General features: G+C 37.0%; 1 protein-coding gene across 4 annotated transcripts in view; it reads right to left on the bottom strand.

Annotated features, from left to right (window-relative positions):
- MKLN1 (muskelin 1) overlaps positions 1-26535 on the bottom strand; it is a 383297-nt gene that overhangs the window by 109312 nt on the left and 247450 nt on the right. For all 4 annotated transcript variants that reach the window (XM_043872031.1, XM_043872033.1, XM_043872030.1 and 1 more), the window contains 2 exons: positions 9236-9378; positions 7454-7542 (listed from right to left, as the gene is read on the bottom strand). In XM_043872031.1, coding sequence (XP_043727966.1) covers positions 7454-7542; positions 9236-9378 — 232 coding nt within the window. The remainder of the gene's footprint in view (positions 1-7453; positions 7543-9235; positions 9379-26535) is intronic.

Genomic DNA, 26535 nt, shown 5'->3' with positions numbered 1-26535 from the left:
AGAAATGCATACATTTTTTAAATAAAATGTCAAGTTTTGCCTGTAATATACACTTAATGCAACATAAACTCCTAAAATCGTGACTGCATTATCAATTTAATGTTAATTTTAACTGCAATGCTTAACTGTGCATTCATCCTTCTAATTAAAATAATGATTTAAACATGAAAAAATGTCTCCAATGACGTGTAAAAATTAATTTTAGTAAATTCCTATCATTAAGTACACATCATTTTAATATTCTGTGTGGCACAATGGAAAGTACATGTAAAGTACTTTTGCTGCACATGAAAGTATGATGGCATTCTCAAGGAAAAGAACCTGTGTAAGTTGTGAGCTGAAACAACCACTGAAATAGCTCTGTAGGATATTATTTTTTCTTAAAAGAAAAGCTGACATCTATGAGTATTTAGATTGCAGTATCTGTCAGACATTTACTTGTCATTTCAAAGACAACAAATATCAGTATTTGTTGCCATGGACAAAATTCAAGCTTTTGAGTAAAAATTAGAATTTTGGAGAATCAGTATTCAGCATTGTGAGCTTAGCTACTTTCCAATACTTTTCTGATAAGATTGGTGGTAATAATAACAAGTGTGATTTTTAAAAAATATTATATAATGAAATGCTTCAATGTTTGAAAGATTTGCATAACTCAGTGAATCACATTTTCTAAATTATCAATAAATGATTTTACAAAACCATACACGGACGAAAGACTGGTTCAAGGTACAAAACAGAACAATGGATTTTAATATCACACCAACATGGTTCAGACTGAGTAATGTAACTAAGAAACTAATACTTGTCAATTTTTGATTTAAGTATCAAAACAGAATATCTATAATATTTATTATCAGGTCTACTAATTTCCAAGTCCACTGCTATTTCCTAGCATATGAGACTCAATGAAGAGCTAAGATGTACTAGGTCAGATGCTTTCCTATTCTTGTCATCTAAAGGATGCTGAGTGAGTAAAGATAGAGAAAAGCAACAAAAACTAGTCATCAGGATATATGCAGGATTCCCAGAATGTTTAATATGATCTTCAGTTTATATGTGCAAATAACACAAACTTCAAAAAGTCTTATACCAACAAATACTGAATTATCATCACTTTTGGTGTGCATTTCTTCAGAAGTACCATTTAAAAAGCATATCTACTACATCATAGCAATAACCATTAGGCAGTATAAATATCAGAATAAAACAACAGTCTAAACCCAAGACCCCAAGCACACAGTCTGTAAGTGTGACTTATTATTTAGTGATCTGAAATCCATTCTTAAGTTCCCAGTCCAATTTCAATAAAATCAGGAGGAAAAAAAGCTTCCTACTATATCTATTCAAGTCAGCAAAATGTTTATTTATTAAATCCTTATAAGCAACTGTGGGAGGGAGCTTAATTAGGAAATCATCTCACAAGATCTTATATTAGACGAATAAAGAGTACAGTGAATTTTTAACAAACTGAAGGCATATATACAGGATGAGCAGAATGATATACACCCATTTCAAACATACACCAATGATTTCTGGTGGTGTTAACAACACTAATTCTGCATATTGGACACGCTCTGTGTTGTGTATCAGAAATCTAAATGTGAACTGGAGCCCCAAGCACACTTTCCTCACTCTCTAATAAAAGATGCCTTTACTCTCACCTCAAATAAAAAAATTTTTTTAGAAACTCCTCACATCCCAAGGCTAAGAGTCTGTATCCTAAGATTCATTATGAGCTCTTCCAAAGGGATAATCAAACAAAGATAAGATCTGGATCAATGCCTCTCACACTTTTTCATAAAATGGCATGCATAGAAAATTACAAGATACTTAGTACTCAAGTACACAGGCTTCAGGATTCAGTGATTCTAGGATTGGCGGGGAGTCAATGTACACATGTACAAATACATTTAATATGCTTTGGAAGTACCATTTGGAAAGCTCTTGTCTAGATGACTATACAGCTCTTAGAAGACGTTAGTAATTTTAAGCTCAGGTCCTGGAAGACTATAAAAATTCAAGATTAACCTCGCTGAAAGAGTGCATCTACTCTTACTCAGTTCACTTCAGTTTAGTCGCTCAGTCGTGTCTGACTCTTTGCCACCTCATGGACTGAAGCATGCCAGGCTTCCCTGTCTATCACTAACTCCTGGAGCTTCCTCAAACTCATGTCCATTGAGTCAGTGATGCCATCCAACCATCTCATCCTCTGTCGTCCCCTTCTCCTCCCACCTTCAGTCTTTCCCAGCATCAGGGTCTTTTCAAATGAGTCAGTTCTTCACATCAGGTGGCCAAAGTATTAGAGTTTCAGATTCAGCATCAGTCTTTCCAATGAATATTCAGGACTGATTTCCTTTTGGATGGACCGGTTGGATCTCCCTGCTGTCCAAGGGACTCTCAAGAGTCTTCTCCAACACCACAGTTCAAAAGCATCAATTCTTCTGCACTCAGCTTTCTTTATAGTCCAACTCACATCCATACATGACTACCAGAAAAACCACAGCTTTGACTAGACGGACCTTTGTTGGCAAAGTAATGTCTCTGCTTTTTAATATGCTGTCTAGGTTGGTCATAACTTTTCTCCCAAAGAGTAAGCATCTTTTAATTTCATGGCTGCAGTCACCATCTGCAGTGATTTTGGAGCCCCCAAAAATAAAGTCAGCCACTGTTTCCACTGTTTCCCCATCTATTTCCCATGAAGTGATGGGACCGGATGCCATGATTTTAGTTTTCTGAATGTTGAGCTTTAAGAAAACTTTTTCACTCTCCTCTTTCACTTTCATCAAGAGGCTTTTTTAGTTCTTCTTCACTTTCTGCCATAAGGGTGGTGTCATCTGCATATATGAGGTTATTGATATTTCTCCCAGCAATCTTGATTCCAGCTTGTGCTTCCTCCAGCCCAGCGTTTCTCATGATGTACTCTGCATATAAGTTAAATAAGCAGGATGACACTATACAGCCTTGACGTACTCCTTTTCCTACTTGGAACCAGTCTGTTGTTCCATGTCCAGTTCTAACTGTTGCTTCCTGACCTGCATACAGATTTCTCAAGAGGACAGGTAGTCTGGTATTCCCAACTCTTGAAGAATTTTCCAGTGCTGTGATCCACACAGTCAAAGGCTTTGGAAGACTGTAAAAATTCAAGATTAACCTCACTGAAAGAATGCATCTACTCTACTTACAAATGAATGCAATAAGTACACAAAACACCTAGCATAGTAACTGGTAAGTGCACATGGTAAGTGCTCAGTAAATGCTAGATATTATTACTATTAACTCCTATTACTATAATAATTTTCTTCTTAATAGTATACTTTTAAAATGTTACCTCTCCACATGCTCTCATGAAAGCCACCGTTGGGGTATGTTCTTTCCCCACCTCCCTCTGACAAGACACAATACTCATCCTAGATTTCCAGACTCCTGAGGATCCAGAAGGCATGCTGGGTTCAGCGAAAGCTAAAGCTTCTCTCTGAACTTCCGACACCCACTCAGGCTACAAAAATCCATAAAATTCATAGAAATCTAAGTCATCTCATCTACCAAAAACCAGAACTCTTTCAGAATCCTTCCAAAAAATCAGTACTTCTTTCTGCCTTCACATCACCTTATTTCCTAACACAACTACTATCCTGGCTATGAATCAAGATACAAACCTTTCTAGTCACCATATAACTAATAACCTTATCCCCATTCAACTTTATGCTTTCAGCCATCTGATCTAATCGCCCACTGAGGTTTTCCCTTCCAAACTTTAAATTTGCTCTCTTGAATCTAACCACCCAAATAACTACTCTCCTTCCTTACTAAACTTTCTTTTTACTTATAAACCTTACCTGAAACTAAGCTTCTTCCTAAGGCCAACTCTCAACTTTCACACTAAGTCGTACTGAAGACTTCACTCCAGCATGGGCTCTTTGTTTTTTTGTTTGGTGATTCCCCTTGGATATTCAATGAACGCTGTGACCCAATCCCTCTCAGATTTAAATGTAAAATGAAAAATACATAGAATTCAGAGTAAGCAAACTGTATTGAACTACAGCTATAAAAATAACTAAGATACAAAATTATGATATAGAAATATATATGCTTTTTATTAGCACATTAGCTAACAAGATTCAGTGGCAGGTCTAATAATTACCATAATTTCAAAGACATAATATTTGCCACAGTGTAATGTAATGAGAAATATTTATAACTTCTATCCAAAACAAGTCACAGGCAATGCCAAAACAAGTCACAGGTAATGCCAAATACCTATATTCATAATTGAAGAAAATGCTAAGAGGTTAGAGAACACAAAGATGTAACTTTTCCTTCATTAAGTTCACACAGCCACTGATTAATCCCTATAAATCTCTGTATAATAAACTCAAAAAGTATAAATAGGATGTCTCTAATGAGGCAAGCAGTTTGCTTGACGCTTCTGAAATATGAGGAAACAGAAGACAGTTGCTATCACCAGGGATTTCAGAATCTACTTGAGGAAACAAAACTTTCACCTATCACAGAGTAAAAGAATTCAACATTCATAAAAAGACAGACTTAAGTTTGTATCCTATCTCTATGTCCTACTGAACAGTCTTGGTCTAATCATTTAATCTACGTCTAAACTTCAGTTTTCTCATCTGGAAAGTGAGCATAATATACCTATTTCAGAGTATTTCAGTTTATTTCATAAACAACATCTATTTATTACTTTAAAGTAATATAAGCACATATCCAAAAGTGTATACCAAATGCTATGTCTTTGACTCATCACTTACTAGCTATATACCCTGGGACACATCATTTGACTTCTAGTCTCGGTTTCCTCAACCAAAAAAGGCAAGATTTTTATCTTCCAGTGTCATGCTCAAATGATATACCATTTGTGAAAACACTTATAAACACAAAAGCAGTAAAAACACATTCAACTCTTTGCAACCCCATGAACTGTACCCCACCAGGCTTCTCTGTTCATGGAATTCTCCAGGCAAGAATACTAGAGTGGGTTGCCATTTCCTTCTCCAGGGAATCTTCCTGACCCAGGGATTGAACCTGCAACTCTTTTTTCTCCTGTACTGGCAGGAGGATTTTTTTTTTTTTTTTAACCACTGAGCCACCTGGGAAGCCCATTAAAAACATATGAAGTTCTAAGTAATGATTGCTGAAATGACATGATGGTTCAAATCATGTGCATGTACTTTTTCCATGTCTAACTGATGCATAAGAGGACTTCTGTTCTCTTATAAATTTTTTAAGGGAAAAAACTATTCAACAACCCTAAACAGGCTTCTATTCATAGTTCTTCTAATGAATAATATTAGAGGATTAAGAACTTTAGAAGCAGCAGTAGTATTTTCCTTCAAAGAAAACTGATGGGTACAGAAAATGTACTCTGAAAATTCAAATAAAATAAAAAAAGAGAACATTTCATTTTGCATGACTAAGCAATCAGAGGTTGAGTAAGTACTTTCAAATTTTTTAATCTAAATTTATTACATGAAAATATAAAATATTTTCACTGCTGCTGCATTTGGAATGTAAGAATTGTTCAAGCTATACAAGAATCTATAAGAAATGGGTGGCATGCATACTGAGGAAAGAATTATTTATTAGCATGAAAGAAGAAACAACTAAAGAACTGTTTCAAAAAATTTGCTTGTTCATCAATTTTCACAGATAAACAGGATACAGGTTTTTATTTCCAATTACTGATTATGACAAACTATAGCTTCTGCTGCAAGCACTCACACCAAGCTCAGCCTGGGCAGCTACATGGTGCTGCACAGGGGAGTTCTACTACAAACCCCACTGTCAGTAGCTATTTAAGAGCAAAGGCAACTACAACTAAGGCTTTGGCCAAAGGAGCGCACGGAGCTCTGGGCCCACACGGTGGCGGACCCCGGCACCAAGACAGCCTGAGGCCCCTCTGACACTCTTCCACACCCTCTCCTGCCCTGGCTCAGGTAGATGGACTGCGTTAGGCAGCAGGAAAGGTGGGAGAGAGACTGGACAGCCGTGCCCCCAGTGAGGGTCGGGGCAGGGTCGGAAGGGCAAGAGGCCACCTTGCTCAGGCAGGTTACAGGGGCAGGGCTCTGCTCCAGGATTCCTTCTCTCCCTCAGCTGGTAGAGGTTCAGGAAGCAGGATTGGGGTTTGCTCATTTCCCTGCTTCCTGTTTCTTTCAGGCTTCCCAGGTGGTGCTAGTGGTAAAGAACCTGCCTGCCAATGCAGGAGACATATGAGACTTGCGTTTGATCCCTGGGTTGGGAAGATCCTCTGGGGGAAGAAATGGCAACCCACTCCAGTATTCTTGCCTGGAGAATCCCATGGACAGAGGAGCCTGGAAGGCTACATACAGTCCATAGGGTTGCACAGTGTTGGACATGACTAAAGTGACTTAGCATGCACACCTATTTATAAAAGAAAGTAAAAAACCAAAAAGTCCAATGATTCTAAAAATAGTTCTCCCTCTATAAATAGTCTTTTCAGATTTCTTTTTATCTAATTACATGTACAGAGGAGCCTGGTGTGCTACACTCCATGGGATCACAGAGTCAGACACACACTCAATGAAACTATTTGACTCAATGAAATGAACAGGCCAACTTGCAGCAGACTGGCAAATGATGATAATGGAGCTGTTCCTTTCAAAAGAGGATTTTTCTCTCAAATCAAAACACAGGATTCTGGCTTTTACTATCATTCTCTAGGGAATATGATTCACCATAATTACAATTTTAACATACTATTTTCAAAGGCATGAAATAAAGATGGAAATTAATAGTGAAGTCCTCAACTTTCATACCCTCTAACACAACTTATAAACAAAATAATCCTAAAAACACTAGTTTTGAGGAGGTATTACAAATACTTTTAAAGTTAGAACACTTGCTAAAAAGATAAATGCCTTAGACAGCATTTTTCAAGAATTACTTTGAAACTAATTAGTAGGTTATAAAATTAGTTTTATGTGTTTGACCAACACTACCACACATACAAAAATGAAATACAAAAAAAAAAAAAAAAACAGAAAATAACCATAATATACTGCCTTAAGGAATCCATCAGTATTTGGTTTTAGAATGATGCAACTTTAGAACTGATAAACCTTCCATAAAACAATCAAGGCTCTCAAATCACTGTATCTCATTAAACAATAAAGTATTTAGAAAAGATTCTATTTGAAATAACTGTCACTCAGTTACAGATTTATAAACTGGGGGCCAGCCAAACAGGAAACATTTTGGGCTTTGTGGGCTATAATGTCTTTTGCAACTACTCAACTTTGCCATTGTAGTGCAAAAGCAGAGAGATACTATGTGAAAAACTGCCATGGCGGTGTTGCCATAAAATTTTATTTAAAAAAAAAACAGTGAACCTACAGGTTTGGGCCCACACAGGCTGTAGTTTGCTAATTAATGGTATAAAGAATTTATTTCTATTCCAGAATGCTAAAAGCCTTACCTATTTTAATGAATCGACACGGAAACATCTGTTCATCAATTTTATGCTTTAAGGTAAATGTTTCTTTGTTATAATCATTCTTTAAGCCACTGTGGAAAAAAAATAAGGTTATTAAATCTGATTTCATAATTTAGTAAACATACTAAAACAAAGATTAATAACATACCCAGATTTTAAGGTTTGACAAATACAACAGGGATAATATAACGAAGTAGTTGAACATGAGAATATAGGACAAAGCTTGTACATTCATATCAACTGCACTATATGGTGGTCTCTTAATTAAATAAGGGCTAATGAAAATGTTCAGTGTTAAAGAATGTGACTACAGTGCATGAAAATGTGTGACAAGACCCAGTGTCCTTTGTGTAGAAAGAAAGAAGGTGAAGTCGCTCAGTCATGTTCGACTCTTTGCGATCCCATGGACTGTAGCCTACCAGGCTCCTCCGTCCATGGGATTTTCCAGGCAAGAATACTGAAGTGGGTTGCCATTTCCTTCTCCAGTAGATCTTCCTGACCGAGGGACTGAACCCAGGTCTCCCACATTGTAGGCAAACACTTTACTGTCTGAGCCACCAGCGAAGTACTGAATACAATATAAAATATTCAAGCAGTAAGAAAATTGCAAAACAATTCATACTCATATCTTACAACCCAAATAGAGTCAGACATTTGAATTTGCCAAAGAATTAAGTCATTAAATTCTGACTGAGATGCCAATGTTCCTTTTTATAGCTCAATAAATTTTCAAAGACAACCTTACTCTGTTGGTTTAATAGCATCCAGTTTATCCTATATAAAAAGAAATTAATATAATTTCTATACTTAAACAACTTAGGACTGACTCAAGTATTTATGGAAAAGTCACTTACCTTCAGGCTGCCTTATATTCAACTGATATACTTTCATGGCTTAAATCAAAGCACTCTAGATGTAATAATACTTACAAATACCGTGTTAATGGGACACACTATGTCACAAATGTATTCTAAAACTGCATGATTTCATTTGTCCACTCCATTTTCTAACCCATTTTTCATCATCTAGAGGGCAAATTAACATTCATTCCTGGTGGTCTAGGCTGTCAAAACTCAAATTTACTGAGTTCCTTCCAAGAGGTGGGGCTTTCTGGTGGCTCAGCTGGTAAAACATATGTGGGAGACCTGGGTTCAATTTCTGGGTAGGAAAGATCCCCGGAGAAAGGAATAGCTACTCACTTCAGTATTCTTGCCTGAAGAATTTCATGGACAGAGAAGAGCCTGGTGGGCTATAGTCTATGGGGTTGTGAAGAGCTGGACATGACTGAGTGATTAACACTTTCATTTTTTCTTTTCTTTTTCAAGAGGTATGCTCTGCACTAGGTGCAATCACATAATTTTACTCTGTTTAGTCTCCAATTTATACTAAACGCTCAGGGCAATCAATCTTAATGTTTTCAACAGATTACATATTTTTATAGCAAGGATTACAGCAAAGATTTCAATTATAGCTCAAAAGTGTATCTGAAGTCATTAACATTTTAAAAATAAGACTTAAGAATAAGAAGTAGAAAAATAATGCAAATTTTATTCTTTCTGCTTTGGTAACAACATTAAACTAGTATCCCGGTGGAAAAAAGTTAACTCAAGCCACAATTTTAAAATAAGGCACTAGAAATAAAATAATAGAAGTATTCTTTTCTCCCTTGTAAGAAATATCAGGCCATGAAGATTTAGCCACACAGAGACTAAACTAAGACCACATTCAGAAGACAGTGCTTTCCTCCCCAGAATCATAACCCACCTGGACAACAGCTCTGTCATGTTTTCCTCATTCATTCCACCAAAGACTTTAAATTTCTTCAAATTGCAGACATGAGTTTTCTCATATTTTCCAAACGTGATATTCTGGACTATAGCAGGCCTTTCAAGCTTCAGAATCAAGTACTATAAAAAGGAACAACCAAATTATATCCTCCTCCACTTAAAACAAATGGTTAGACTACTTGAATAATTAAAATCTTGGACAATGGACTGAATAACGTTCATCCTGTCCATCCTACACCAACAGATTTTTTTTTTTGTTAATGTGAAGGGATAGCATGTAACAGCCAGGCTACCATAACATCACTGCTTTCACCCAGGAAACTACATTATTCTGAACAATGTAGATGAAGGAGGGGAAAAATGGACTAATGAGATAACTTCTAATCAAGGAATAGCATTTAATAAAAGATAATAGGCTATGAATAATCAAATAAATGAGAATACAAAATTAGAATACAAAAGTAACAGTTACATATTCTCAATGACTATACTTCACTAATAAATTCAATGTTCAAAATCGGTGATAAAATTTTAACCTAGAAAAAAGATTTACCAGTCACCCCTGCCAATTTTATAAATTAAAAAACTCAGACCTACCACAGACATGTCTAATGCAGCTCAAGTTTTCTAACTATACACAGAATAAAATGGGATTAGTTACTTAGGGAACATATTTTACATTATGCAGACTGTTTTCAATTATAAAAATTAAGAAGGAAATTACTAATAGTCAAATACATGGGCGGAAAGCTATTTAGACAACAACTCAATTGTTATGTTGCAGTGGCTTCATGCTACGTAATAATGGGTAATACTTATGATAAAGGAGAATAGAATGAAGTGGATGACCTTACTTTGTACCAAACACAAAAACTGACTCAAAATGTAACCAAAATCATTCAAAATCGATCCTTTACAATCAAATATAAGACATAAAGGTAAGATATAAAACTATAAAACTCTTAGACAAAAATAGGGGTATATCTTTATGACTCTGGTTTGGCAATGGAATTCTGAGATATGACTCCAAAAGTACTAGCAACAGAATATAAAATAAACTGGACTGTATCAAAATTAAAGTTCTGTGCATCAAAAGGCACTATCAAAAAAGTAAAAAGACAATCTACAGAATGGGAGAAAATACTTGCAGATACTTATCTGATGAGGGCTTAGTATTGAGAATATATAAGGAATTTGTACAACTCGATGAAAAAAAGAAAGACAACCTAATTTAAAAATGGGCAAAGGACCTCAATAGCTCTTTGTCCAAAGAAGATAAACAAATGGCCAACAGGTACATGAAAAGATGTTCAACATCATTAGTTACCAGGAGCTGGGTTACAGGGAAAGGAGAGAATGCTTAATTGGTACCAGGTTTTCTTATAGGGTAATGAAAAAAACTAAGTAGAAATGACAGTTGTACAACACTGTGTATTTAACACTTAAAAATGGTTAATTTTATGTTATATGACTTTTACCTCAATAAAATAAAAGAATGAAGTTGGTGGTAACATGAAAGATGATGATATAATCAGAAATAATATCTCGTGAGTATTAATTCTCTTGACTTACAGATTACTCATATTTTTATGTATTTTATCTCATTTTGGTGAAATAAGACAGTAAAGCCTGGTGGCTCAGACAGTAAAGTATCTGCCTGCAATTCAGAAGTGAAAGAGAAAGTTGCTCAGTCGTTGTCTGCCTCTTTGAGACCTCATGGATTATACAGTTCATGGTATTCTCCAGGCCAGAATACTGGAGTGGGTAGCCCTTCCCTTCTCCAGGGCATCTTCCCAACCCAAGGATTGAACCCAGGTCTCCCACATTGCAGGCGAATTCTTTACCAGCTAAGCCACAAGGGAAGCAACCTGGGTTCAACCCCTGGGTCGGAAAGACGCCCTGGAGAAGAGAATGGTTGCTCACTCAGGTATTGTTGCCTGGAGAATTTCATGGACAGAGGAGTCTGGTGGGCTACAGTCCATGGGGTCACAAAGAGTTGGACAGGACTGAGCAACTAACACTTTCACTTATCTCATTTTAATAGGAGTAGGAGGAAAAGGAGTAGTATTTTAAGAACAATAATCATCTTCTTCATCCTCATTTTATGGATAAAAAAATTCTGGTTTAGAAAGGCTAAGTAACTTGCCATTGTTACACAGTTAAAAAATAGCAGAGTTTAGATTAAAAATCAGTCTATCTGCAAAGGAGGCAAGAATATACAATGGAAAAAAGACAGCTTTTCAGTTAGTGGTGCTGGGAAAACAGGACAGTTAGCTACATGCAAAAGGACAAAATCAGAACATTCTCTAACATCATATACAAAAATAAACTCAAAATGGATTAAAGACCACAATGTGAGTCCATATAGTATAAAACTCCTAAAGTAAAACATAGAATACTCTTTGACATAAATCACAGCAGTATCTTTTTGGATCTGTCTCCTGAAGTACTGGAAATAAAAGCAAAAATAAACAAATGGGACCTAATTAAACTTAAAAGCTCTGCACAGCAAAGGAAACTACCAACAAAAACAAAAAGACAACCCACAGAACAGGAGAAAACATTTACAGCAATGCAACCAACAAGGGATTAACTTTCAAAATATATGAACAGTTCACATAGCTCAATATCAAAAAACCAAAAAACCCAAACAAAAAATGGGCAGAAGATTTAAACAGACATTTGTCCAAAGAAGACATACAGTTGGCCAACAAACACATGAAAAAGTGCTCAACATTGCTAATTATTAGAGAAATGCACATCAAAACTGTAATGAGGTATCACTCACACTAGTCAGAATGATCAACATCAAAAAGTCTATTGTCAATAAACGCTGGGGAGGGTGTGGAGAAAAAGGAACCCTCCTCCTCCTATAATGTTGGTGGGGATGTAAATTGGTACAACCACTATGGAGAACAGTATGAAGGTTCCTTACAAAAACTAAAAATAGAATTACCATATGATATAGAAATTTCTCTCCTGGGCATATATCTGTAGAAAACTATAATTTGAAAAAACACATGAACCTCAATGTCCATAGCAGCACAATTTACAATAGCCAAGACATGGAAGCAACCTAAATGTCCACTGACAGTTGGATGGATAAAGAATGGATAATGAACTATTACACATCCATAGTAAATAATGAAATAATGCCATTTCCATCAACATGGATAGACCTAGAAATTATCATAATAAGTGAAGTAAGCCAGAGAAAGACAAATATCATATGATATCCCTTATATGGGGAATCTTTAAAAAATGATACAAAAGAACTTATTTACAAAACAGAAATAGATCCACATACACAGAAAACAAACATGGTTACCAAAGACGACATAATGGGGAGAGATAAATTAGGAGTTTGGGATTTCCAGACACACACTACTACATATAAAATATACAAACAACAAGGATCTACTGTATAGCACAGGGAACTATATTTTACACTTTATAATAACCTATAAGGGAAAAGAACCTGAAAAAGAATCATATATAAATATGTAAACTGAATCACTGTGCTATACACATGAAACTAACAACACTGTAAATCAACTGTAGTGAAAAAAGTGAAGTCGCTCAATCGTGTCCGACTCTTTGTGACCCCATGGATTGTAGCCTACCAGGCTCCTCTGTCCATGGAATTTTTCAGGCAAGAGTACTGGAGTGGGTTGCTACTTCCTTCTCCAGGGGATCTTCCCAACCCTGGGATCGAACCCGAGTCTCCCACATTGCAGGCAGATGCTTTACCATCTGAACCAACAGGGAAGCCATTAAAAAAAAATTTTTTAATCAGTCAATCTGTCTGATACTGCTGGTTGGCTGGCCCAATTTCCATTCTCAATCCAGTTCTTCCTAGCCACCTTCCAGCCAAAAATAGATATACGGCAAAATTCTGGTCCGTGAGATATAAGCAGAAGCTGTGGTATAAGTTTTGCTTTTCGAAACAAATGTTACTTCTTTACCATCTGAAATGAACCCCGCCACCCCCGCACTCCCCCCCCAACTCCCCACAACAAGTAAGAAAAAATATACTAACAGTCATCTGTGAGACACTCAACTTTCACCAGCAGCTGCCCAACTCTAGTTTTCCTGCGCTGGCAGGGAAAAAGACAGGGATGGTGATAGGGAAGAAACTCGTTTGTTTATTAACCCACTGTTATAGGACCTTCTATTATTTGGTGCTAAAAGCATTCCTACTGATTGACTAACCCCACAGTCGAACCTTTATTTAACCACTCTACAATAACAACTATTCAGGTTTATATAATGTTTACATTCTAAGGTGCTATTAAGATTTCTTTATTATAGAAACTGCCATAGGAAAATTGAGCTTGCTAGTCTTAAATCATTATCCTTCTCATCCACATCAAATTAATAGGTGTGGTAACATAATTTTTGGTTCATTGAGTTTCTTAAGAATACAGCTGTATATTGGAGAACAGACTACACAGTCAGGTAAGAAAGTATTCACATCTCTATCTTTCTCATGAAATTCCACTTCCTCCCATCCCTTTCCCCTTCTTTCTTTGGTCATTCTTTAAATTCTCAAGTTTAGAAGTCAGTTCTCCCTGACAATTGGTTAGTCAGGTAGTAAAAACAGATCTTTACATTAATACAATCTATTGTGTACTATCCATCACCCCATATACAACAGCTCTAAATACAATAGAAAGCGTTTGTCTATATGTAATTTTGTTTATACCAAATAGGATTTTGTTATTAAAAATTATGTAAGTAAAATGTAAATTCTCTAACTGAAGTAAAGCACAATGATCTGACAAATACATTACAGGTAAAAATTTTAGTGTTTAACCACATATTAATAAATTTTATAACTTCATTTTTCAAACTCTTTGGCCTCAAGGCTGAATGTGTTACTCTTAAACAGAGTTATCCCATAGTTAAATCGATTTCTGTTACTTTTAAAGAAATAACTGCTGTAGATTTAATAACAGAAACTGTAAAAAAAAAAAAAAAATGAACATTTGAGAAAAACTATTTTACAATCTCTATTACCAACCTTTAAATTATGTATTAATAAATTAATTTTAAAACAAAACATAATGACTCACGATCTCTTTATCAAAGCAACTTAGGCTCATAAAGGATCAAAGAACTATCTATTACTTGATTTTTAAATTAGGCATAGAATTAAGCAAACAATAAAAAAAAAATCTAATGTTCAAAACTGCTAACAATTTCAGCCCACAGTGATTTTTCAATATAAAAAATAATATATAAAAAATCATTTTAAATCATATGAATATTAACAATTTATAAGAAATAAAGATAACAAAAAAAAAAAAAAAAGAAAGAAAGATGACATAAAAGGAGAATACTTTAGCTTTAGATGGGTCTATCATCAAAAGTATCTCCCAGGAACTGAGACTTAAAGGATGAGACAGCATAGTGTCCTCAGGCTGCCATAACATATTACCGCAAACTTGGTGGTTTAAAACAACAGAAACTTATTCTCTCACAGTTCTGAAGGCCAGCAGTCTGAACTCAAGATGTTAGCAGGACAATGTTCCCACTGAAGGCTCCAAGAGCGGATCCTCCTTTGCCTCTACCAGTATCTAGTGGCTCCTGGTGTTCTTTGCTTGTGGCAGTGTAACCTCTGTCTCCATCATCACATGACCTTCTTCCTTGGGTCCCTCTGTGTTTTCTCCTTTTCTGTGTCTAATAAAAAAACTTATCATTTGATTTAGGACTCAACCTAATCCAGGATGATCTCACTTTGAGACCCTTATCTTAATTACATCTGCTAAAACCTTTATTTGAAGTAAGGTTACATTCTGAGGTTGCACATATCTTTTTTTTTTTTTAATCCCCCAGAGGGTAGCAGGGAGCACTAATCACCTACTACACAGAGCCAGTCAGGCAAAAAGGCTTATGAAAAATGAGTTCTAAAAACTGTTAAAAGGCCAGCATGATTGGAGCCTAGTAAGGAAGGTCGAGAATGGTATATGTTGAGACTGAAGAGGTTGGAAGTTACCATATCATACATCATAAATGCCACAGAATCTATTAAGTACAATGGAAAGTCAAGATATGATTAACATCACACACAGTCTACCTGGTAGAAAATGGATCAGAGAAAATGGCCGATGAATTGGATACAGTTACAATAATTTCAACAAAAGAAGAGATGAAGGAGATTTAAACTCGGGCAGTGTGGAGAGAGAGAGGATTAGACAGTTTTGACATATATTTTGGAGCAAGAATGAAAGGGATTAAGTGATAGCTGGATATAGGGACGGACTGCTCAGTTGCTCAGTCCTGTCCTACTCTATGCCACCATATGGACCGCAGCACGCCAGGCTTCCCTGTCCTTCACTATCTCCTGGAGTTTGCTCAAATTCATGTCCATTGAGTCAGTGATGTCAGCCCACCATTTCACTCTCTGTCGCCCCCTTCTCCTCCTGCCCTCAATCTTCCCAGCATCAGGGACTTTTAAAATGAGCTGGTTCTTGGAATCAGGTGGCCAAGGCACAGGGAGGGGAGAAGATGGCAATGGTGGTGATTTAGTTTCTGACCTGAACAACAGGGTAACTGAAATATCATTTACTCTGATGGGAAGGATTGACAAAGAAATAGGCAGCATGGAAATGACACTAGAAAAGTCCAAGACTATATATCTGTGTAAATCTCAGTTTAATAAATCAGGGTCTAAAACAAAAGTCACTTCATGAAGTCCCATCACTTCATGGCAAACAGATGGGGAAACAGTGGAAAAAATGACAGACTTTATTTTTTGGGGGGTCCAAAAATCACTGCAGATGGTGACTGCAGCCATTTAAAAGACGCTTACTCCTTGGGAGAAAAGTTATGACCAACATAGACAGCACATTAAAAAGCAAAGACATTACTTTGCCAACAAAGGTCCATCTAGCCAAAGTTATGGTTTTTCCAGTAGACATGTATGGATGTGAGAGTTGGACTATAAAGAAAGCTGAGCGCCGAAAAATTGTGGTGTTGGAGAAGACTCTTGAGAGTCCCTTGGACAGCAGGGAGATCCAACCAGTTCATCCTAAAGGAAATCAGTCCTGAATATTCATTGGAAGGACTGATGATAAAACTGAAACTCCAATACTTGGGCCACCTGATGCAAAGAACTGATTCATTGGAAAAGACCCTGATGCTGGGAAAGATTGAAGGCGGGAAGAGAAGGGGACGACAGAGGATGAGATGGTTGGATGACATCACTGACTCAATGGACATGAGTATGAGTAAGCTCCAGGAGTTGGTGATGGACAGGGAGGCGTGGCATGCTGCAATCCATGGGGTTGCAAAGAGTTGGACATGACCGAGTGACTGGACTGAACTGAAAACAGTTCCCTTCTGTCGTCCCCTTTCATCCTTTGTCGACAGAAGGCGACTGCTGTTTTAGACACTAATTTATTACACTGTGTGAGATTTACACAGATATACAGTCTGGACTTTTCTAGTGTCATTTCCATGTCACTTCCAGGAGGAGAAGGGGACAACAGAGAATGAGATGGTTGGATGGCATCACTGGCTCCGTGGACATGAGTTTGAGCAAGCTCTGGGAGTTGGCGTTGGACAGGGAAAACAGGCGTGCTGCAGTCCATGCAGTTGCAGAGACAAACACGACTGAGCGACTGAACTGAACTGGAAACAACAGTCATTTATGATTTTCCATGATTCTGTGGGTTCAATGGACAGTTCTTCCACTGACATCTCCTGGACTTATTCATGTAGCTGTATCAGCTGGTGGGTTGGCTAGGGGACCTGTCTTAGTTGGGGTCAGGGGTGGGGAAACTGGGATGATTGGGCTCTCCATATAGGCTTCTATCCTCAAGGAGGCTAGATGGGCTTTCTTCACAGCAAGTGGTCTCAGAGCTCAAGACAAAGAAAAACAGAAGCTACAAGGCCTCTTGTGCCCTTGCTTAGTAGTTTCAATAACACTTTAATAGAATTTTCTGTTGGTTAAAGAAAGTGACAAGGCCAGCCAAGATTTATAAGGTAGGGAAAGAGACTGCACCTCTAACTGGAAGAATCTGTAATGTGTAACCATATTGAGAAATTTTGACTCTATTCCAGGATATGTAGAGAAACATAAATGTGTTTTAAGATGTAGAAAACAATACAATTCAATACCCATTCAGGATCAGAAACTCTCAGAAAACGACAAATAGAAGAAATTTTTCTCAAACTGATATAAAATATGTATAAAATATCCACAGCCAGGATCATACTTAATGAAAATTTCACCCTAGTATTGGGACATAAGAAAAGCTGGGGCTGGGGGAATCAGAGAAGGGGAGAAAATGTTAGCAAATCACGTATCTGATAAAGGACTTACATACAAACACACAAAGACTCTCAAAATTCAATAATAAGAAACCAAACAATCAAATGCTAAAATGGACAAATCTTTTGAATAGACATGTTACCAAAGAACATTTAGAGAGGCAGACAACAAGATAAAAAGATGGTCAATATCAATTACCATTTTTTAAATGCAAATAAAACCACAAAGACCTGTGCATTAATTTTTAACACATCTTTATTTGTAATTGCCAAAACCTGGAAAACAATCCAGCATCCATCAACAGACAAGGATATAAACAAAGTGTGATACGTCCATATAAGAGAAATCAGCTGAGCAACAAAAATGAATGAATTATTCATGCCAACTACAACATGGATGAATCTCAAAATAATCATTTTGGGTGAAGTAAGTCAGATAAAAAATGCATACTGTACTTCTTCATTTATATAAAACCCTACAAAATGCAAATAAATGTATAGGGAAACAACAGTGGTTGCCTAGTGATGAGCAGAAGGGATTAAAATGGAAAACTTTGGTGGTAATAGACATGTTTAGTATTTCAGGAGTGGTGGTATTTTCGAGTGTACACATGTTAAAACATGTTAACCTATACTCTAAAAATATGAAGTTTATATATAAACAAGTTCTACAACTCAGTAATTAAAAAGAACACTTCTTAAAATTAGTAAAAGAATTCACACAAAAAATAAATTTAGTTCAGTTCAGTTCAGTTGCTCAGTTGTGTCCGACTCTTTGCAACCCCATGGGCTGCAGCATGCCAGACCTTCCTGTCCATCACCAACTTCCGGAAAAGAATTCACACAAAAAATAAACTGCCAATGAACAAAAGGAAAGAAGTGCTTAATATCAAGTCATTGGGGAATTATAAATTAAATCTACTTTTTTTTTTTCATTTATTGTTATTAGTTGGAGGCTAATTACTTTACAATATTGTATAAATCTACTTTATACCAACAATAAACAGTAAAGTTAAAATGTGATCAATGCCGAATGTTGGTGAGACTGTGAAGCAACAGTCTGATAGCTTCATTAAAAAGTACTATACACAAGGTTTGAACTGCACACGTCCACTTACATGAGAAATGTTTTTAATAAATAAACAATTTTTAAAAAGCCTAGAAATATTTTAAAAATTAAGAAAAAGGTATGTCATGATCATATAAAATACATGTAGTTACTAGCCTATTTTTATAATTTACTACCTAAGACATATTATCATAAAAAGTTAAAATTTATCAAAACTTACAAACCCTATAGTCTGTATACGGTAGTACCCGCACTCAACAGAAATGTAAACAAATGTAAGGTTGCAGTATTACAATGTAATTGCATAAAATTAACTGCAATATATACTATTCAGTTCAGTTCAGTCGCTCAGTCGTGTCCAACTCTCTGCGACCCCATGAATCGCAGTACGCCAGGCCTCCCTGTTCATCACAAACTCCCAGAGTCTATTCAAACTCATGTCCATCGAGTCAGTGATGCCATCCAGCCATCTCATCCTCTGTTGTCCCCTTTTCCTCCTGCCCCCAATCCCTCCCAGCATCAGGGTCTTTTCCAATGAGTCAACTCTTCACATGAGGTGGCCAAAGTATTGGAGTTTCAGCTTCAGCATCAGTCCCTCCAATGAACACCCAGGACTGATTTCCTTTAGGATGGACTGGTTGGATCTCCTTGCCGTCCAAGGGACTCTCAAGAGTCTTCTCCAACACCACAGGACTATAAAAATTCATAGTTACCTCCTGTTGTTATTGTGGTAAGCTCAAGTGTTGAGAGCATTCACCTTAAATGCCATATGATGCTAATCATCTCCATGTGACTTCTGTCACGTGTGACCAGTCACTGTCTCCATGTAACCAACTGTCTATTCAGTAAATTACCTATCACAATATGAAGTGATCTCACGCAGTTCTTATATAGTGATATTTTTCACTGTGTTCAGTGCAATTCTGTAAACCATGAATAAAACCATGAGACTCATACAAAGTACTATAAGTAATGGAAGAAAGAAGATGGGGGAAAAAATCATGATACTACAAGAAAAAGTTGAATTATTTAATATCTATCAGAATTGGGGTCTGCAGTTGCAGTGGCCCATCATTTCAAGATAAATTAATCTTGAGTAAGGACTACTGTAGTAAAAGAAAAAGAAACCCATGAAGCCATTGCTTCAGTGATACCAGCAGGCATAAAAAACCTTGCCTTTCTTATGAAATACCTTTTAATCTCATTTTCAAAATGCAGTTTTTATGTGGGTATAGGATAGCTATTAAGAAAGGCATACCTACAGACTCTAAAGATTCAAGAAAAAGCAAAGTCATTATATGACAACTTAAAGCAAAAGGAAGGTGAAGGATCTAAAGCTGGAGAATTTAAGGCCAGCAAAGGACAGTTTGATAATTTTAGAAAAAAGGTTTGGCTTAAAAAATGTCAAGGTAGTAGGGGAAGCAACACACCAGCCAACCAAAAGGCAACATACAAGTTGCCAGATATCACTAAGAAAATCACAGTGGAGAAAGATAGCTGTCTGAACAGGTTCTTAATGCAGACCAATGTGCCCTACTCTGGGGGGAAGATGCCACAAAGGACACTGAAGGAGAATGTGAGCAAAAGGATTTGAGGCAGGAAGGGATGTTGATGTTGTTGTTCGGTGGCTAAACTGTGTCTGACTCTTTGAGACGCCATGGACTGCAGCATGCCAGGCCCCTCTGCACTCCACTATCTCCCAGAGTTTGCTCAAATTCATGTCCATTGAGTCAGTGATGCTATCTGACTATCTCATCCTCTGCCACCTCCTTCTCCTTTTGCCTTCACACCTTCCCAGGATCAGGGTCTTTTCCAACAAGTCAGCTCTTTATGAGGTGGTCAAAGTATTGGAGCTTCAGCATCAGTCCTTCCAATGAATATTCAGGGTTGATTTCCTTTACGACTGACGGGTTTGATCTCCTTGCTGTCCAAGTGATTCTCGAGAGTCTTCTCCAGCACCACAGTTGAAAAGCATTAATTCTTTGGCACTCAGCCTTCTTTTTTGATCCAACTCTGACATTTGTACATGACTAGTGAAAAACCATAGCTTTGACTATAAGGACCTTTGTCGGCAAAGGGATGTCTCTGGTTTTTAATACGCTGTCTAGGTTTGTCATAGCTTTCCTTCCAAGGAGGAAGTGTCTTTAAAATTCATGACTGTAGTCATTCTCTGCAATAATTTTGGAGGCCAAGAAAACAAACCTCTCACTGCTTCTACTTTTTCCACTTCTATGTGCTATGAAGTGATGGGACTGGAAGCCATGATCTTAGCTTTTTGAACATTGGGTTTCAACTCAGCTTTTTCACTCTCCTCTTTCACTCTCATTAAGAGGCTCTTTAGTTCCTCTTCACTTTCTGCCATTAGGGTGGTATCATCTGCATATTTGAGGTTGTTGATATTGCTCCAGGCAATCTTGATTCTAGCTTGTGAGTCATCCAGCCTGGCACTTCACATGATATAATTTGCTGAGAAGTTAAATAAGCAGGGTGACAATATACAGCCTTGATGTATCCTTTCCTGATTTGGAACCAGTCCACTGTTCCATGTCCAGTTCTAACTACTGCTTCTTGACCGACATACAGATTTCTCAGGAGGCAGGTAAGGTGGTCTGGTATTACCACCTCTTTAAGAACTTTCCACAGTTTCTTGTGATCCACACAATCAAAGACTTTAGCACAGTCAATGAAGAAGTAGTAGATGTTTTTCTAGAATTCCTTTGCTCTCTCCATGATCCAACGAATGCTGACAACTTGATCTCTGGTTCCTCTGCCTTTTCTAAATCAGCTTGTGCATCTGAAAGTCCTCAGTTCACGTACTGTTGAAGCCTAGCTTAAAGGATTTTGAGCATAACCTTACTAGTGTGTGAAATGAGTGCAAATGCACAGTAGTTTGGACATCCTTTGGCACTGCCTTTCTTTGGGAATGGAACAAAAACTGATCTTTTCCAGTCCTGTGGCCACTAATGATTTTTCAAAATTTGCTAATGTATTGAATGCAGCACTTTAACAGCATCATCTTTTAGAATTTTAAATAGCTCAGATGAAATCCCATCACCTCCACTAGCTTTGTTCATAGTAATGCTTCCTAAGGCCCATTTGACTTCACATACCTGGATGTCTGGCTCTAGGTAAGGGACCACACCATCATGGTTATCCAGCTCATTAACATGTTTCTTCTATAGCTCTTCTGTGTATTCCTGCCACCTCTTCTCAATCTCCTCTTTCAGGTTTGCACCATTTCTGACCTTTATCATGCCCATCCCTGCATTCCTTTGATATCTTCAGTTTTCTTGAAGAGATCTCTAGTCTTTCCCATTCTATTGTTTTCCTCTATTTCCTGGTGCTGTTCACTTAAGAAGGCATTCTTATCTCTCCCTGCTGTTCTCTGGAACTCTGCACTCAGTTAGGTGTATCTTTTCCTTGGGGATATCCTGCCTTTCAGCTCTCTCCTTTCCTTAGCTATTTGGAAAGTATCTTCACACAACCACTTCTTTTTCTTTGGGATAGTTTTGGTCACTGCTTCTTGTACAATATTATGAACTTTCATCCATAGTTCTGTCTACCAGACCTAACCCCTTGAACCTATTTGTCACCTCTACCACACAGTCATAAGGAATTTGATTTAGGTCATAACTGAATGGTCTAGTGGTTGTCCCTATTTTCTTCAGTTTAAAGCCTGAATTTTGCAATAAGGAGCTCATGATCTGAGCAACAGTCAGTTCCAGGTCTCGTTTTTGCGGACTGTATAGAGCTTCTCCACCTGTGGCTGCAAAGAACATAATCAATCTGACGTCGGTATTGACCATCTGGTTATGTCCACATGTAGAGAGGTTTCTGGGGTTGTTGGAAAAGCATGTTTACTATGATCAGAATGTTCTCTTGATAAAAGCTGGTTAGCCTTTGCCCTGCTTCACTTTGTACTCTAAGATCAAACTTCCCTGTTATTCTGGGTATCTCCTGACTTCCTACTTTGCATTCCAATCCTCTATGATGAAAAAGACATCTTTTTGTGTGTGTGTTAGTTCTAGAAGGTCTTCTAGGTCTTCAAAGATCCAGTCAACTTCAGCTTCTTTGGCATTAGTGGCTGGGGCTCAGACTTGGATTACTGTGATGCTGAATGATTTGTCTTAGAAACAAACCATTCTATCATTTTTGAGATTGCACCCAGGTACAGCATTTCGGACTCTTTTGTTGACTTGAGGGCTAATCCACAACTGAGCGTCATTTCTGCTTTGGTCCAGCCACTTCATTCTTTCTGGAGCTATTAGTAATTGCCCTCTACTCTTCCCCAGTAGCATATGGAACACCCCCAACCTGCAGGCCTTATCTTCGAGTGTCATATTTTTTGCCTTTTCATACTGTTCATGGGGTTCTCACAACAAGGATACTGGAGTGGGTTGTGATTTCCTCCTCCAGTGGACCATGTTTTGTCACAACTCTTCACTATGACCTGTCCATCTTTGGTGGCCCTGCAAGCAGGAAGGGTAAGCTAACTCTACTGTTTTGTGTAAATGCAGTCGGGATTATGATCAGGACTGTCTTTATCTATAATGCTGCTAACCCAGAGTCTTGAAGGGGAAAGATAAACACTAGTTGCCAGTCTTTCGATTGTACAATAAAAAGGCTTGGGTGAAAACCCTTTTTCTGGACTGGCTCTACTGATGCTTTGTCCTTGATACAGGAATTGTTCTGCCAGTAAGAAACTGCCTTTTAAAGCTCCTTTCATACTAGACAATATCTCTGGCTACCCAGAACTCTGTGAGTGCAACATCAAAAGTGTCAAAGTGGTCTACCTGCCCCCAAATACAGTGTCTCCAATTCAGCCTTTAGATCAGTAGTCATAAGGATCTTTAAGCCTCATACTCCATGGGAAATATTATCAATGCTATGGAAGAAAACTCTGATACAACATCATGGATGTTTGGAAGAATTTCACCACTGAAGATGCCATGGTTATTGTAGAAAAAGCTGTGAAAACCTTCAAGCCCAAAACAATAAATTCCTGCTGGTGAAAATTGTGTCCAGATTTCACGTATGATGTCACAGGATTTATGACAGAGCCAATCAAGGAAATCTTGAAAGACAGAGTTGATATCAAAGAAAGGTGAGGGATGAAGGGTTTCAAAACACAGACCTTAGAGAAATTTAAGAGCTAACAGACATCACACCAGAGGAATTAAAAGAAGATAACTTGATGGAGATAAGTGCTTCCGAACTAGTCCCAGACGATGAGGAAGAAAACACCAGAAGCAGCTGTGCCAGAAAACAAACTTGACAACAGACGATCTGACAGAAAGAAGGGTTCCAATTATTCAAGACTGCTTTTGACTTCTTTTATGACATGGACTCTTTCGTGACGGGGCACTAAAACTAAAGCAAACAGTGGAAGAAGGATTGCTACTGTATAAAAACATTTCTACAGAAATGAAAAAGCAAGAAAGTCAGAAGTTACCAGGTGTTCATGCACAGTTACACTAAGTGTGCCTGCCTCTCCTGGCAACTCCTCTCCCTCTTCCACTGAGGCCACTCCTGAGACAGTAACACCACCCCTCATCCTCCTCCTCCTCCTCAGCCGACTCCACAAGATGACAAGGACCAAGAACTTTATGAAGACCCATGTCCACTTAATGAGCAGTAAGTAATCATCATGCCGTACAACTGATAAACCTCTCTACTGTGTATGTGCATATCATTGTGGGAACATTTAGTAACTGTACAGCAAGAACTATATGAAACCATTTTTGTGTGATCACCATCGCCTAAGTATTCATTGTATAGAACACTTCTGACTTCTGTACAAGAATGTACTGAAATGGATAGCCAATCCCTACATAGGCATAAGGTGACTAGCATTTTATATAAAATTAATAATGTTGGTTTTCTGACTGTTTTGCAACTTTATTTTCAAATAATTATCATTATTTGATAATTTGATATCAACAGTATCATACAGTATGCCCCCCCCTCTTTAGTAATTGGAAAAATTACACATCAACCTATCAACACAGGTAAGAGGCTTTTGAGACAATGTTAATAATGTTTTAAATACTGTATTATGAATACGACTGCAATGAAGTATACCATAAATACTTTATGGTATACTCATTCATTAGTATATAGGGTAGGGTACTGTGAAGCAACTGTATCAATTACAATGCTACCATAAAGCAATCATATTCCTGCTTCTTCATTTATCAGTGATATAGGGTAGGGTACTGTGAAGCAACTGTAACAATTACAATGCTACCATAAAGCAATCATATTCCTGCTTCTTCATTTATCAATGAATGATTATACCTGTAAATATACACAAATTTCTTTTCCACATTTTATTTTTCATCTTTGGTCTCTAGTGTTGGTAATATATCTACAGAGTTCTGTATCATGTGAGAAAATACTGATGTAGGTATGGACAGACCATTCATCTTGGACACAGACAGCATAAACTTATGATATCAATAAACATAGTAGAGTAAAAGTACTTTCTATTCCTTATGATTTTCTTAATAACATTTTCTTTTCTCTAGCTTACTTTATTATAAGATACAGTATTAATAAATAATACATATAACACACAAAATACCTGCTAATTGACTATGTTATCAATAAGGCTTTGGACCAACAGTAGGCTATGAGTAATGTTTTGGGGGAGTCAAAAGTTAACATGCAGATTTTCAACTGAACAGGAGTTGCCACCTCCTGGCATTGTTCAAGGATCAACTACATCTCTACCTTATGATGTAGCAACTTTACCTCCAAACATTTCTCTCAAATAATTGAAAATATGTATCATTTTTTAAATCTTATAAAAGAATATTTATATAAGCTTTCTTCATAATCACCAAAAACTTAAATGTAACAAATACCCATAAATAGGAAAACAGATGAACAAACTGTGGTATATTCATAGAACAAAATGGTATTGTTAATGAAAAGAAATGAAATACTGATGCACGTAAGAAGTGAACAGCAACCGCCCACCTCAAAATTCAGAGTATAAAAAGTCATATACAAAAGAGTGTGTATATGCTCTGACTCCATTTCTATTAATTTTAGTACAAGCAAAACTAATATGTGGCAAAAGAAATCCTCTTGCCTCTGGGTAAAGGGTGGGAGACTGGAGGATTCACTGGTAAGGGACAGAATCTTTCTGATGTAATGAAAATGCTTGATGTCTTGATAAGCATATAAATTAATGTGTGTATTTTTCAAAATGAATACTATGCACTTAAGGTTCATGCATTTCACTATATGTAAATTATATTAAGTAAAAATGTATTATTGAACACATACAATGTTTTTTCACAAACTAGGGAAAAATACCATAAAGAAACTTCATGAATTTGCTTGTATCCTGGTTCCACAGATAGAAATTACATTAAAATACATATAATTTCTGTTTATTCCTCACTTTACAAAACTCATTCCCATAATATTGTTATGGTTCACCAAACAGAAAGAATAACAGGAGTGTATTGCAAAAGCTATAAATTTAATTTATACATAAATTTATACATTAATTTAATTTATACAGCTATAAAAGCTGTATTAAATAATCACTGAAGTTTCTTGACCTTCAAAAGCAGGACACCCACAATTCGTTAAACTTTCAACTCTTCCCCCTCCAGACCCAGAAAGCAAAGAATATTACCTAATACCGTACTTTTATTTAAACTACCTCAGAAAGAACTTATAGTTGTAGTAGAAAAATTATGATTTAATCTTTCTTAAAAGAATTATCAAGACATATATAACCACCTGTACATTTTAATCAACCCTAGGGCATTCCCCAATCACCCTGAAAGACGCGTTTTCTGTGCAAGTATTAGTAACTTTGGAGCAAGACCATCCCCAAGAAAAATAAAAGCAAAAAAGCAAAATAGCTGTCTGAGGAGAGCTTTCAAATAGCTGAGAAAAGAAGAGAAATGAAA

Source organism: Cervus elaphus, chromosome 18, assembly GCF_910594005.1.
Source record: "Cervus elaphus chromosome 18, mCerEla1.1, whole genome shotgun sequence".
Lineage (NCBI taxonomy): Eukaryota > Metazoa > Chordata > Mammalia > Artiodactyla > Cervidae > Cervus > Cervus elaphus.
Note: the sequence above shows the minus strand (reverse complement) of the source record. Positions and strands in the feature narration are given on the sequence as shown.